The sequence below is a fragment of the Hemitrygon akajei genome, chromosome 15 (assembly GCF_048418815.1).
Source record: "Hemitrygon akajei chromosome 15, sHemAka1.3, whole genome shotgun sequence".
Lineage (NCBI taxonomy): Eukaryota > Metazoa > Chordata > Chondrichthyes > Myliobatiformes > Dasyatidae > Hemitrygon > Hemitrygon akajei.
Window position 1 is genome coordinate 80174740 of NC_133138.1, and position 13390 is coordinate 80188129.

Here is a 13390-nt window from a genome sequence, read left to right on the forward strand (position 1 = left end):
CATCCTTTCTGATGGTAGCACTGAGAACAGGGCATGTCGTGGGTGGTGGGTGTCCTCCAGCTATAGTCAATAAACCAGAATGCTGATATGGTTATTTGTATTGTCCAGGTGATCCAAAGCCATGTGAAGAGCTATCAAGATTGTGTCTGCTGTAGACCTATTGTGGTGTCAGGCAAATTGCAGTGGGTCCAGGTCCTTGTGGAGGCAAGAGTTGGTTCTAGCCATGACCAGCCTGTCAAGGTGTTTCATCACCATTGATGAGAGTGCCATTAGATGATAATCATTCAGTTAGTTCACTCTGCTCTTCTTGGGCACTGGTAAAACTTTTTCCCCTTTTGAAAAAAGTGGGTACTTCTGAACATACCGTCTGAGATTGAGAATGTCTTTGACTATCCCTGCCAGATGGTTGGCACTAATTTTCAGAGTCATACCAGGTACTCCATCGAGGCCTGCCACCTTGCAAATTGAGAGATGGCCTATTCCTCTCAACTCAAAGTTCTGTTAGCATTTTATTCCAGTTAAACAAATACTTAACTTTGCAAACGCCTGAATAAGATGCTTGGCAGAGGTAAGCAGCTTCCATGAAGAGATGGTTAATTTCTTGCAATGAAATGATGCTTTCTTTTCATTTTATTCCCATCTTTTGGAGATGAAGGACAAGATATTCTGTAAAATGTTGATATGCATTACACAGAGAATGTCATTGAAAAATACATGGAAAAGGAAACTGAGAACTTCTCCCTTGACTTGGAACACTCATCCACAAAAAGTAATTCTTGTAATAGTGGTGAAAATATTTAACGATAACCTGCAGACTTTTCCGAGTAGAATTGAATCCTTTCACTTTTCATGAAGACACCATCGAGAACTTTGCTGCTCAGCCACTAACTCAGGCCATCGTGTTTGCCTGTCATTGACCCTGTTCTTACAGACCTGCACATACTGCATTGAATGCAGTGCTGGAAAATATTTTGTAAGTCAAAAAGACAAGGTGAAATGTCTTGTATTTCTCACAGAAGGGTATGGAGAATGAGTCACTAGCCTAGCTCTGTGACATGAAGACTCTTACCTGATTCATAAATCAAGTGCTTATAAATTGAGAGATTAGTGTTCACTGGGGCATGATTTGAAAAGCGAGGTGATGGATGGGAGGAAGAGTGCAGGACAGGAAAGAGCAGGGTTTCCCCAAACCTCCCTGCTGCCTTCCACACAAAGAAACCTTCAAAAAGATGGCGGCTCAGAATCGGGCAAGTTTTCTCATTGGTGGGAGGATTGTGAATGTGGGCGGAGTTAATGCTAATTCAGTATTATTGGGGAGGGTGAGTTATGGGAGCACGGTGCAACTGAAGCTGTGTATCAAGGGAGATGAGAGATGGAGAGTGTGATCACGATGGAGGTGAATTAACTCACACATTTTAAGTAGCTGACCCAAGCTCTGCTTAATAATCACTGTAAGACAATATAATTGCAGCCAAGACATCTTTCCTCTGGTGTTCAAATCCTCTTGTAATTAAAGCCTACATACAATTGGCTTCTTAATCACCTGCAGTTTACAGTGACTTGTGTCTTAGGTGACTTTTAACTACCCAATCACACATCATTAAAAAAATATTGTGCTTATCTGTTTGTGCACCTGGGTGGATGGCTTCACATTTTCTGCAATAAACTCAATATTCATATGCAATCACTTGGCTTGCCTTTTTAAATCCTCGTCCCCACCCCCACACGCACAACTACTTTTGTACCATTACTAAACTCGGAAAGATGAACTTTGGTATCCTCGACCAAATCATTCATTTGGGTGATGAACGGCTTTGAACCAAGCACCGATTCTCATGGTATACAATAACCTGAAAAGTTAAACTTGACCAGAGTTTAATAGGACATTGATTCATTAATTTTTCAGGATCTAGGCTTGGAATTATTATTATTATTATTATTATTATTATTATGATTATTATTAGTGGATCATCTAAAATAACTAGAACTGAGGCATTGGGGGTGTTGTCAAACACAAATATTGCAGAGTTGACAGTAGTGAAGAAGGCTTTTGGCATGCTGGCCTTCATAGATCAGGGCATTGAATAGAAAAGCTGAGAGGACATGGTGCAGTTGTGCAGGATGCTGGTAAGGCTGCACCTGAAGTACTGTGTTTGGTTTTGGTTGCCCTGCTATAGGAATGATGGTATTAAACTGGAGAAAGAGCAGAAAAGATTTGCAGGGATGTTACTTTGACTTGAAGGACTGACCTCCCAGGAGAGGGTCGACAGTTGAAGACTTTATTCCATGGAGCATAGGTGACTGGGAGGCAATCATATAAAGATGTATAAGGTCATGTGGGGCATTAATATAGTGAACGTACTCAGCTGTTTTGAAGAATCAGTATTAGCAGGCATTGGTTTAAGATGAGAGTGGAAGGATGTAATAGGAACTTGAGGGGTGACTTTTTTGTTACACATGTGGAATAATCTGCCAGAGGAAGTGGTTCAGGGAGGATGTAAATGACTGTTGGACAATTATGTGGATTGGATAGGTTTAATGGGTGAAATTCTGACCAAATAGTCTAGCTTGGATGAGGGCATCTTGGTCAGCATAGGACTGTTAAGCTTTTTCTATGCTGCCTGACTCTATAAACTTGAAGTTGGTATTATCAATTTGGGGAAGATGACAAGGATTGCCATGGAGATTAGGATCAATTTACAGAAAACTTCCTTCAATGAATTACACAAGTTCTTGAGGTAGGGACAGAAATAGACTATCTGAACCCTTAAGCATATTCTTCCATTCAATAAGATCAGAGGTGATCTGAAATTGCTCAGGCCCATTTTCCTACCCTCTCTCATACTCATTTGATTCTTGTTTCAGTTACAAATTTTTCTCACCTTTAAATAAACAGATGGACTGGCTATTGGCATGGGGTCCATGAAAGGATACGTACACAATGCTGGAAGAACTCAGCAGGTCAGGCAGCATCCGTGAGAAAAGAGTAGCCAATGTTTCGGGCCGAGACCCTTCAAAGGATAGTCATTTTTAATTTGTGGTCAGGTCATGTATACGTGTTTTAGAAATCAAATTGCAACAGTGCAGATCCATTATCTTTGAGGTATATGTACAGCCAACAATGACTCTGTATAGCAACTTTAGCCCAGTCAGTGTCACAAGAGGTTTCACCTGTGTGGTCAAACCTGAGCAGAGAAGAAATGGCTGCAAATTAAAACAAAAATCTGTTTTCAGAAAGTTTTTAAAGATGGTAACGTATTTAAGAAATCTGAGTAAGGATTCCAAAATCACAGAAGCAAAAACAATAAAGGTTCGTATACTGAGAGTAGAATAGAGAAAATTTCAATCTGAACTTCAATGCTGTGGTCTGTCACGTTGCTGTGAAGAACACTTTATCCATTATTGATCCATAGAACATAACCAACCAACCTTAGGTAGTCAGGATGCACAACAGTTCCTCCCTTCCCATCATCCTCTACACAGCTGTATGCTGAACCCCCTTCTGTACACTCTGCTCACACACAACTTCATGGCCAAACACCTGCATGGTCCCATTGACAAGCTCGCCGATGACATGACGGTGATGACCAACGATGAGACACTCTACAGAGAGAGGTGGAAGAGCTCGAGGCCTGGTGCCAGGCAAATAACCTTTTACTCAATGTCGATAAGACAAAGGAGATGGTTATCAACTTCAGCGAACTCGTACCACTCACACCCCTCTTTCATCAATGGCACAGTGGGGGAAACAACAAGCATTTTCAAACTTCTGGGAGCGCACATCCTACACAATCTCTCATGGTCCCAGAACACATCCTGTGCAATCAAGAAAGCTCACCAATGTCTCTGCTTTCTGAGGAAGCTGAAGGGTGCTGGATTATGTAGAGCAATACCCACGACCTTCTACACATACACAGTAGAGAGCGTCTTAACATGCAGTGTCACTGCATGGTATGGAAACTGCTCAGCGGTGAAAAGGAAGCCTCTATCATATTTGCCTCCACTACCATCTCTGGCAGTACATAGCAGACACCCTCCATTCTCACTGTGTAAAAACAAAACTTTCCCCACACATCTCCTTTCAATAGAACCTCTCTCACCTCAAATGCATGTCCGCTATTATTGGACATTACAATCCTGGGGGAGAAAAAGATGCTGTTTACCTGTTCTTAAAGGAGTTGTATTAAAAGTTTTGTTACATTCTATGTTTGGAAGCCGGCATTAACATGGTGCACCAGACAAGCTTATACTTAAGCTAGAGAATAAGAATTGCCTGAAAATAATGAGGAAGCCACATTCAATGCTGGTCTTACTGGATTGACTCTCAATAGACATTTAATCAAACTGCTTAAAAATAAATTATTTCAGAAAATCTGGATATTTTAATAATTAAATAACATACCGTAATTACATATTACCTCTCTATTGCAGCTGTTTCTCTCCATTGAAATAAAGGGCGGCAGTGATCCTGCATCGGGTGTAAACTGGTGCAAACTACCCAGTGCAGTGCAATTGCTGAGAAAGTGCAGGAGATTTGCCCTTAGCATCTAGATTCCGTTAGGAACCTAACATCAGAACACAGTTGGGTAACCACTGCTGAGAACCTGTGAAGAAATTCAAAGCATGCACTGCCTGGTTTGATTCCAAATCTTCTGGCTTTTGACAGTTTCAGAAATTTCTCAGGAAAATCAGACCATTGTTCTTTTAGAGAGACGAACTCCTAACTGAAATGCAAACTGATGTGAACATTTGTAAATGCCATTAATTGATAATTTGCAATGAATTGCCTGTTTTCTCCCCCTGAAGAATTGGCTGTAAAGTGAGGGATATCTTTAATAAATTAATGTTCCCAGAATTTATAGATTTACTGCCATCTCAATATTACTGTTTGAGGTTGATTTACTCTGTGAATACTGAGGGGCAAAATGAGGACTGTCATGTTTTGTAGAGGCAAATTGCATCTGATTTCAAACTGTTGTACAAGCACAGATCTGTCAAGTTATTCCATGCTCATTTGGATGATGTGGCACAGGTACTTTGAAATACATGTCGAACCTTGAACTTTACAGGGATTCTTCTCTGCATTGAATAATTCCAGCTGGATATCCATGCACAAGCATAACCAGTTATAGTAGCTGAAGAAGTCCCATGAGTTCAAAGGGACTCTGCTACCATGATTAAATCTGCTTTGCTTGGATTCTGAGCAATAGCTGCCTAGGCACTTTGAAAACTGCTTGTGAGTGAATCACCAGCTATCATAAACGCGAATGATATTGCTTGTCTGTGGCTTCTGAGAATGTAATGCAAAACTAGAATGGACTTCTCCGGATGGTGTTCACCGACATGCCCTCAGGCATCTCAGGGGATGACGAGGAGAAGAATGACATTTCCTTTTGCATCTCGACAAAATGCATATCGGTCAGAAAAAATAGATACATTTTAAACTGAATTAGTGTTTTTACTTCTGGTCAATATTTAAACAGTATCTTAATTTAGATATCTAAGTGATTGTTAACTTACCAGATGAAAGAGATTTCTTTCTTATTACAACAGCAAAGGCTACTCAGTCTATTAGGTTCATGCCTTCTCCCAGCAGAATAGGTTCATCAATCCTGTTCTCTTTGAACCTGTTCTCACTTACTCGTCTTTTTTCAACACCTATTCAGTTTTATTGCCACCTAACTTCTGCATTGGGATACCGTACTTATGCTCTGTGATGACAGAGCTATCATCCGGCGGTGCAATGAAGCCAGTTCTTTTCTTACAGGTCATGTTGCAGAGTGACAGTATACTAATGAGAGATAGGAGGGATGCAAGTAAGGACTGTAGAGAAAATAGGATAAGCAAAGCTCTTTCAAATGAGCATCTGCCCACCTCTGGATAGATACGAATGGAAATGGTCAAGTATAGTGGTATTCAGACATTAGATGAAAATGGTCCCATTATTAGTGCACTTGGACTTTCAAAACTTGACTGTCCAGCTTTGAGTCTTCCTGTCAGAACAATGTTTCTGAATTACCCACTGTTGAATTTAATTTACTAGTTTTGTTGTTGAAACTCTGCTTCCTAATCACTGAGTCTTCCTTGGCAATGGGCATAGGCTGCATATGGGCTTGGTGACATAGTTGACACTGACAGAAGCTATGAACCGCATTTCATTCCTGCCTAATTCCCTCTGTTCGATCTTCAAATAATTCCCTCAAATGAGTTTAAATTCCCCTACTGCTATGATAGAATTTGAACTCATGCCTTTAGATTATTACCTCTGGTCTTTTGATTACTGGCCTAATATTCAGTCCCTCTGTCTGATTATAATTAATTAATATGAACTTTAGCTCTCATTCATGAACTATTGTCTCCAGGAGTATTTCCCAACGTGCTGTTTAGAGTACATTAGGTCTTTAGAGAATGCTCATTTTCAAACCTTGGATCTTTCAGAAGGTCAAGGACAGTAAATTTAAATAAGGGAACAGCATCATCTGCAAGTTCCTTTCCATCTTTCTGATTGACTCAGAATTATATCTTTATTCCTTCATTGTCTCTGGTCAAAATTCTGGGATTCCTTATCATTAAGCACTTTGAAATTAATGATCTTTAAACCACAAAAGAGTATAAGAATGTAATTTAACAACATTGCAAGGGCAATAGAATTGGACAATATCAAAATAGTTTAACTACATAATGCCTCATAGGCCTGATTTTATTCTCACAAATCGATGAATCTGTTGCAAAAAAAAAATCACTCCCTACTTGTACATAGTTCTTTCCTTTTGCTTGTTTTTTCTTTCCACTCTTTCTATAAGTGTATACCTCAGATAAATACTTTGTGGAGATTTGTGATATATATGATTATATGATATATATGTACAATGTCTGAAATACATCTAATGGAAATGTTTGTTTAATGAACTTCAATAAAAAAAATAAATTACAAAAAAAAGAAAATTATAAAAAAAAAGAATTGGACAATATCTGAATCTAATGGTAAGATATTATTCGCCACAATATTAGGTTTGTTTCATGAAAGAATATTATTTTGTAATTTTTTAATATAAAGCTGAATTGTATTTGACTAAAAGAATTAAGTGCATATGTGTACATTCCCTGACAGAAGAGTGTGCCATATGTTGAAGGGGGTGGAGGAAGAGAAGTGAGTTCAGTTGCTATTGCAAGGGAGAAGGTGCTCAAAAAGCTGAAAGAGTTGAAGGTACACAAGTCACCCAGACCTGATGATCTGCACCCTAGGGTTCTGAAAAAGGTAGCTGTAGAGGCATCAATAATAATCTTTTAAAAATCATTTGGATTTTGGCATGGTGCCAGAGGACTGGAAAATTGTAAATGTCACTCCATTCTTTAAGAAAGGAAGAAGGCAGCAGAAAGGAAACTATAGACCAGTTAGCCTGACCTCAGTGGTTGGGAAGATGTTAGAGTCAATTTTTAAGGTTTGCTATGGACTACCTGGTGACACAGGACAAGATAGGACAAAGTCAGCGAGGTTTCCTTAAGGGAAAATCTTTTCTGACAAACTTGTTGGAATTCTTTGTGGAAATTAAACATAGGATAGATAAAAAGGTTGTAGTGGATGTTGTATATTTAAACTTCCAGAAGGCCTTTGACAAGGTGCCACACATGGGGCTGCTTACCAAGTGGTATGGTATTTAGGTTTTTATATTATATTTATATTATATTTATGGTATATATTTACTGCCCATGGTATTGCAGGAAAATCACTGGCATGGTTAGAGCATTGGCTGATTGGTAGGAGGCACTGAGTGGGAATAAAAGGATTCTATTCTGGTTGGTGCCAGTACTAGTGATCTTCCCCAGTGTTGGGACAGCTTTTTTATGCTCTATATCAATAATTTAGATGATGGAATAGATGGCCTTGTTGCCATATTTACAGATGATATGAAGATTGGTGGAAGGGCAGATAGTGTTGAGGAAACAGGTAAGCTGTAGAAAGAACAGATTAGGAGAAAGGGCAAGAAAGTAGCAAATAAAATACAATATTGGAAAAAGCATGGTCATACACTTTCATAGAAGAAATAAATGCGAAGACTATTTTCTAAACGGGAAGAAAATATAGAAATCTGAGATGCAAAGTGACTTGGGAGTCCTTGTGCAAAGCACCCTAAAGGTCAACTTGCAGGTTGAGTCAGTGGTGAGGAAGGCAAATGCAATGTTAGCATTCATTTCAAGAGGTCTAGAATATAAGAGCAGAGATGTGATGCTAGGGTTTTATAAGGCACTGGTGAGGTCTCACCTCGAGTATTGTGAACAGTTTTGGGCTCCTCATCTAAGAAAAGATGGGCTGGAATTGTAGACTGTCCAGAGGAGGTTCTCAAGGATGATTCCGGGAATGAAAGGGTTATTATACCAGGAATATTTTTAAGGCTCTGGGTCTGTACTCACTGGAATTTGGAAGGATGAGGGGGGGATCTCATTGAAACTTCTTGAATGTTGAAAGGCCTAGAGAGAATAGTTGTAGAAAGGATGTTTCCCATGGTGGGAGAATCTAGGAGAAGATGACACAGCCTCAGGACAGAGGGGCATCCATCTAAAGCAGGGATCCAGAGAAATTTCTTTAGCCAGAGAGTGGTGAATTTGTAGAATTTTATTACCACAGGCAGCTAGTCATAGGGTGTATTTAAGGCAGAGCTTGATAGTTTCTTGATTGGATACAACATCAAAGGTTATGGGGAGAAGGTCAAGGAATGGGCTGAGGAGGGGAGAAAAGGATCAGCCATGATTGAGTGGAGGAGCTCCTATGTCTTATGGGCTTATGGAAAATAATTTCCGTAAGTGGCACTGGACTTGGAGTAGAAATAAACTCACGTCTTCACCTCCATGATTCAATGGCTGATCTCCAATAAGATGGCCGGCTGGTGGCACAATGGTATCAGTGCCGGACTCCGGAGCGAAGGCTCCAGAGTTTGAATCCAAGTTGGGCCACCCCCAAGCACACTTTCCATCCGTAGTGGGTTGAGTGTCGGGGTAGCTAATCGGCTTCGGGGGAAAAGAAAATACAAGGGTCGAGTTAGGAATGTTCATATCGTGACCTGGTTAATCCGAAAGGAGACTAGTCATGACACCACACACCAGACAAGAATGGCTGACCGTCTGGTGTGACAAAGAAAAATAAGATGGCAACAACAGATATTGGTAGTTTTGTCCCTGCACTGGGGAGAGAAATAGCAGAATCTTGTTCTGTTAATTCATCCATCGAATGATACTTAAATTGATGTTATGTAGCTTTTAGACTGAATGAATAGACAGAATTAAGCTGAATGATACCACTTGTCTCATCAAATCCTGGCTCTTTGTGCATCCAGCTTTCCCAATCTATATTTAAAAATATTCCAAGTCAACTAATGCATGCTATTTTTAAATTCCAATTAAAATACTTAGAAAGTTACAACAACCCAGTCTTTTGTATGCTATTTTTTGTATTTGCATCTTAAAATCTCCATTCAAGCATTTTTAAAAAATAATAATGCTAATTGGTATATTTTTTTCATTGTTCAGCTTTTTAATGTCAGATTATTATTATCCATACTCACTACAGCCTTTCTATTGCACATAATGTATTTTGGTAAAGGGAACAATAGTGCAGGCCATTATCTAAATTTAGAAAAGGTTTAAACATCAGATGTGCAGAGGGGCTTGGGAGTCCTTCTGCAAGACTCCCAGGTGGTTAATTTACAGGTTGAGTCAGTTGTAAAGAAGGTAAAGGCAATGTTGGCATTTATTTCAAGGGGAATAGAATATAAAAACCAGGAGATAATGCTGAGCCTTTATAAGACACCAGTCAGGCTGCCCTGACTATTGTCAATAGTTTTTGGCCCCATATCTCAGAAAGGATGTGTTGTCATTGGAGAGAGGCCAGAGGATGTTCATGAGGATGATTCTGGGAATGAAAGAGTTAGCATATGAGAAGTGTTTGGCAGCTTTGGGCCTGTACTCACTGGAGTTTAGAAGAATTGGGAGGGATCTCATTGAAATCTACCAAATGTTGAAAGGACTAGAGAGGGTGGATATGGTGGTGGTATCCACAACTAGACGGCACAGCCTCTAAACAGAGGGGCAACCTTTTAGATCAAAGGTGAGGATGATTTTTTTTTTGAGCCATAGGGTAGTGAATCTGTGGAATGCTCTGCCACAGCCTGCAGTGGAGGCCAACTCTGTGGGTATATTTAAGGCGGAAGTTGATAGCTTCCTGATCAGTCAGGGCATCAAAGGATATGGCGAGAAGGCAGGTGTGTGGGGTTGAGGGGGATCTGGGATCAGCTATGATGGAGTGGCAGAGTAGACTTGATGGTCGCAATGGCCTAATTCTGCACCTATGCATTATGTCTTGTATTGCAATGAGCTAACAGGAAATGAGAGCTTATGTTAACTGAGGTGTGACCATTGCACACTAAGTACATGGCACACTTTTTACCCGCAGGGAGAGAAGGCAATCTCCCAATGTCATTGATCCCAGCTGAGGAATGGCCCCACCTGTGAGTAAATGCAGTCCTGGAAAGGTAACGATTCTCAATTGGTGGTGTAGCAAAGTACATTATAAGAAAAAATGCCATTTAATTTGGAGCATTAAATCTCAAATGTTGCATTGCCATTCTCAAAACGGTTAGAAAGATCAATTATTTAACTGTACTTGAAAATCAAACTCATTTATTTTTGCTGATTTATTTGCACAGATGAGTGCCGCTTCATTGGATAAATGGATGGACATGGATGGATGAAGGTATGATGAACAACAATTGACATTGTAGTAACACCACTAGTGGCCACTTACATATAACTGAAGTACTTTTCATTGGTAGGATCAATAGATTCAAACAAACCAGCCTTGTGTTCCCTGTAGGCAAGGGGTTCCCGAACTCTTATGCCATGGACCCCTACCATTAACTGAGGAGTCCATGGACCATAGGTTAGGAAACCCTGCTCTAGACCCGTCGAAGAAACCTTATATTTTTGGGATAAAAAAATATGATGTATTGTTAATTTTTTTTTCCAATTTTTTAAAATTTCTGATGTTTTTCAGAATTTCTTTCTATTGACTCAGAATACTTGCGGTATCAAAAACTAACATTGAATTGAATGGGCAAAAACAGGCGTTACAGTGACAAATTTCATTCCCTATTTTCCCATTGAAGTGGATGTTTTTGTTACAACAGCCTGGCAGATTCTCAAAAAGAATTCCAGAAGGGCTGCTTTGGAAGTCAATGTGATGGAAATAGTGGGAATATTTTAAGAGCTGGTGAAAAATTTACCCTTATATTTATCTTCCCTCTGCCTTTGTAAGCTATGTTGACAAATTCAGCTTTGTGTTAGATGTGTAAAATTACCTTCTTTTCAGTCACCTTTATTGAATCATTTCCTTTGATGTCTATGATCCAGGCTTTGCACAGCCCTGCTGGTGGCAGGAGGATGCCAGGGAATGTGATACAGAATGTGCTAGTGAATTTGCACTAAAATAAAATGGCAATTTATTCTTGAATTCAAAAGTATAACAGGAAGAACTGAAGATGTCCAAGAAGGGGCGTGGGAAGGCTGAAAAGCCTGAAGCCCTGATAGCTGCCTTACAGGCTGCTAATGAGGATCTCAGGACTAAACTGACTGACATACAAATAGAGCTTCATCAGGAAAAATGTAAGGTGAGTGTTGCATCATCAATGGGAACAGAATAATGCATGATGTATTTGGGTTATTTTTGCCACATAAACCAATATACAGTGAATAGCAACACACACAAAATGCTAGTGGGATGCAGCAGGCCTGCAGAATCTATAGGAAGAAGTATAGACAACGTTTCAGGCAGAGACCCTTTGTCAGGACTAACTGAAAGAAGAGATAGTAAGAGATTTGAGAGGGGGAGGGGGAAATCCAAAATGATAGGAGAAGATGGGAGGGGGAGGGATGAAGCTAAGAGCTGGAAAGGTGTTTGGCAAAAGGGATACACAGCTGGAGAAGGGAGAGGGTCATGGGATGGGAGGTCTAGGGAGAAAGAAAGGGGAAGGGGAGCACCAGAGGGAGATGGAGAGCAGGCAAGGAGTGATTGTGAGAGGGACAGAGAGAGAAAAAAAGGGGGAAAATGATAGAAAAATAAATAAATAAATATGTCAAGGATGGGGTAAGAAGGAAAGGAGGAGCATTAATGGAAGTTAGAGAAATCAATGTTCATGACATCAGGTTGGAAGCTACCCAGACAGAATATAAGGTGTTGTTCCTCCAACCTGAATGTGGCTTCATCTTGACAGTAGAGGAGGCCATGGATAGACATATCAGAATGGGAATGGGACGTGGAATTAAAATGGGTGGCCAATGGGAGATCCTGCTTTCTCTGGTGGACAGAGTGTAGGTGTTCAGCAAAATGGTCTCCCAGTCTGCGTCGGGTCTCACCAATATATAGAAGGCCGCACCAGGAGCACCGGACACATTCACACATTCCGACTCACAGGTGAAGTGTCGCCTCACCTGGAAGGACTGTCTGGGGCCCTGAATGGTGATGAGGGAGGAAGTGTAAGGGCAGGTGTAGCACTTGTTCCGCTTACAAGGATAAGTGCCAGGAGGGAGATCAGTGGGAATGGATTGGGGGGGGGGGGGTCGAATGGACAAGGGAGTCGCGTAGGGAGCGATCCCTGCGGAAAGCAGAAAGGGGGGGAGGGAAAGATGTGCTTGGTGGTGGAAGCTACGGAGAATTATATGTTGGACCCGGAGGCTGGTAGTGTGGTAGGTGAGGACAAGGAGAACCTTATCCTTAGTGGGGTGGCGGGAGGATGGGGTGAGAGCTCTTAGCTTCATCCCTCCCCCTCCTGTCTTTCCTATCATTTTGGATTTCCCCCTCCTCCTCCCACTTTCAAATCTCTTACTATCTCTTCTTTCAGTTAGTCCTGATGAAGGGTCTCGGCCCGAAACATCAACTGTACTTCTTCCTATAGATGCTGCCTGGCCTGCTGTGTTCCACCGACATTTTGTGTGTGTTGCTTGAATTTCCAGCATCTGCAGATTTCCTCATGTTGGTGTCTTTAAATACAGTGAATAGCTTTTGTTTGCATTGCTATCTACACTGGCCACTGTAATTCACCCTGATACTAATGAGTATGTGGAGAATCAAGGATGGGCATGTGATAAAAGACAGTTACTGAGAAATGAATGAAAGAATGGTATTACAAAACATAATGTAGAATAAGGTGTTGGAGTTACAGAGAAAGTGCAGTACAAGTAGATAAATAAGGCACAAGGGCCAAGACAAGCTGGACTGAGAAATCAAGGGTTCATATCTATCACATACTGTAGGAGGTCCATTTCCGAACAGGGTAATAGAACTTGTATAGACTGATAATTATAACAAAACACTAAACTTTTAGAATTTGAGTATTCTTGA

The 13390-nt window shown here is 40.5% G+C and overlaps 1 protein-coding gene across 3 annotated transcripts in view; it reads left to right on the forward strand.

Annotated features, from left to right (window-relative positions):
- Positions 1-13390, forward strand: part of jakmip2 (janus kinase and microtubule interacting protein 2) — a 261397-nt gene that overhangs the window by 144267 nt on the left and 103740 nt on the right. For all 3 annotated transcript variants that reach the window (XM_073067853.1, XM_073067855.1, XM_073067854.1), the window contains exons 2-3: positions 10701-10747; positions 11404-11660. In XM_073067853.1, coding sequence (XP_072923954.1) covers positions 11532-11660 — 129 coding nt within the window. In that variant the 5' untranslated portion in view covers positions 10701-10747; positions 11404-11531. The remainder of the gene's footprint in view (positions 1-10700; positions 10748-11403; positions 11661-13390) is intronic.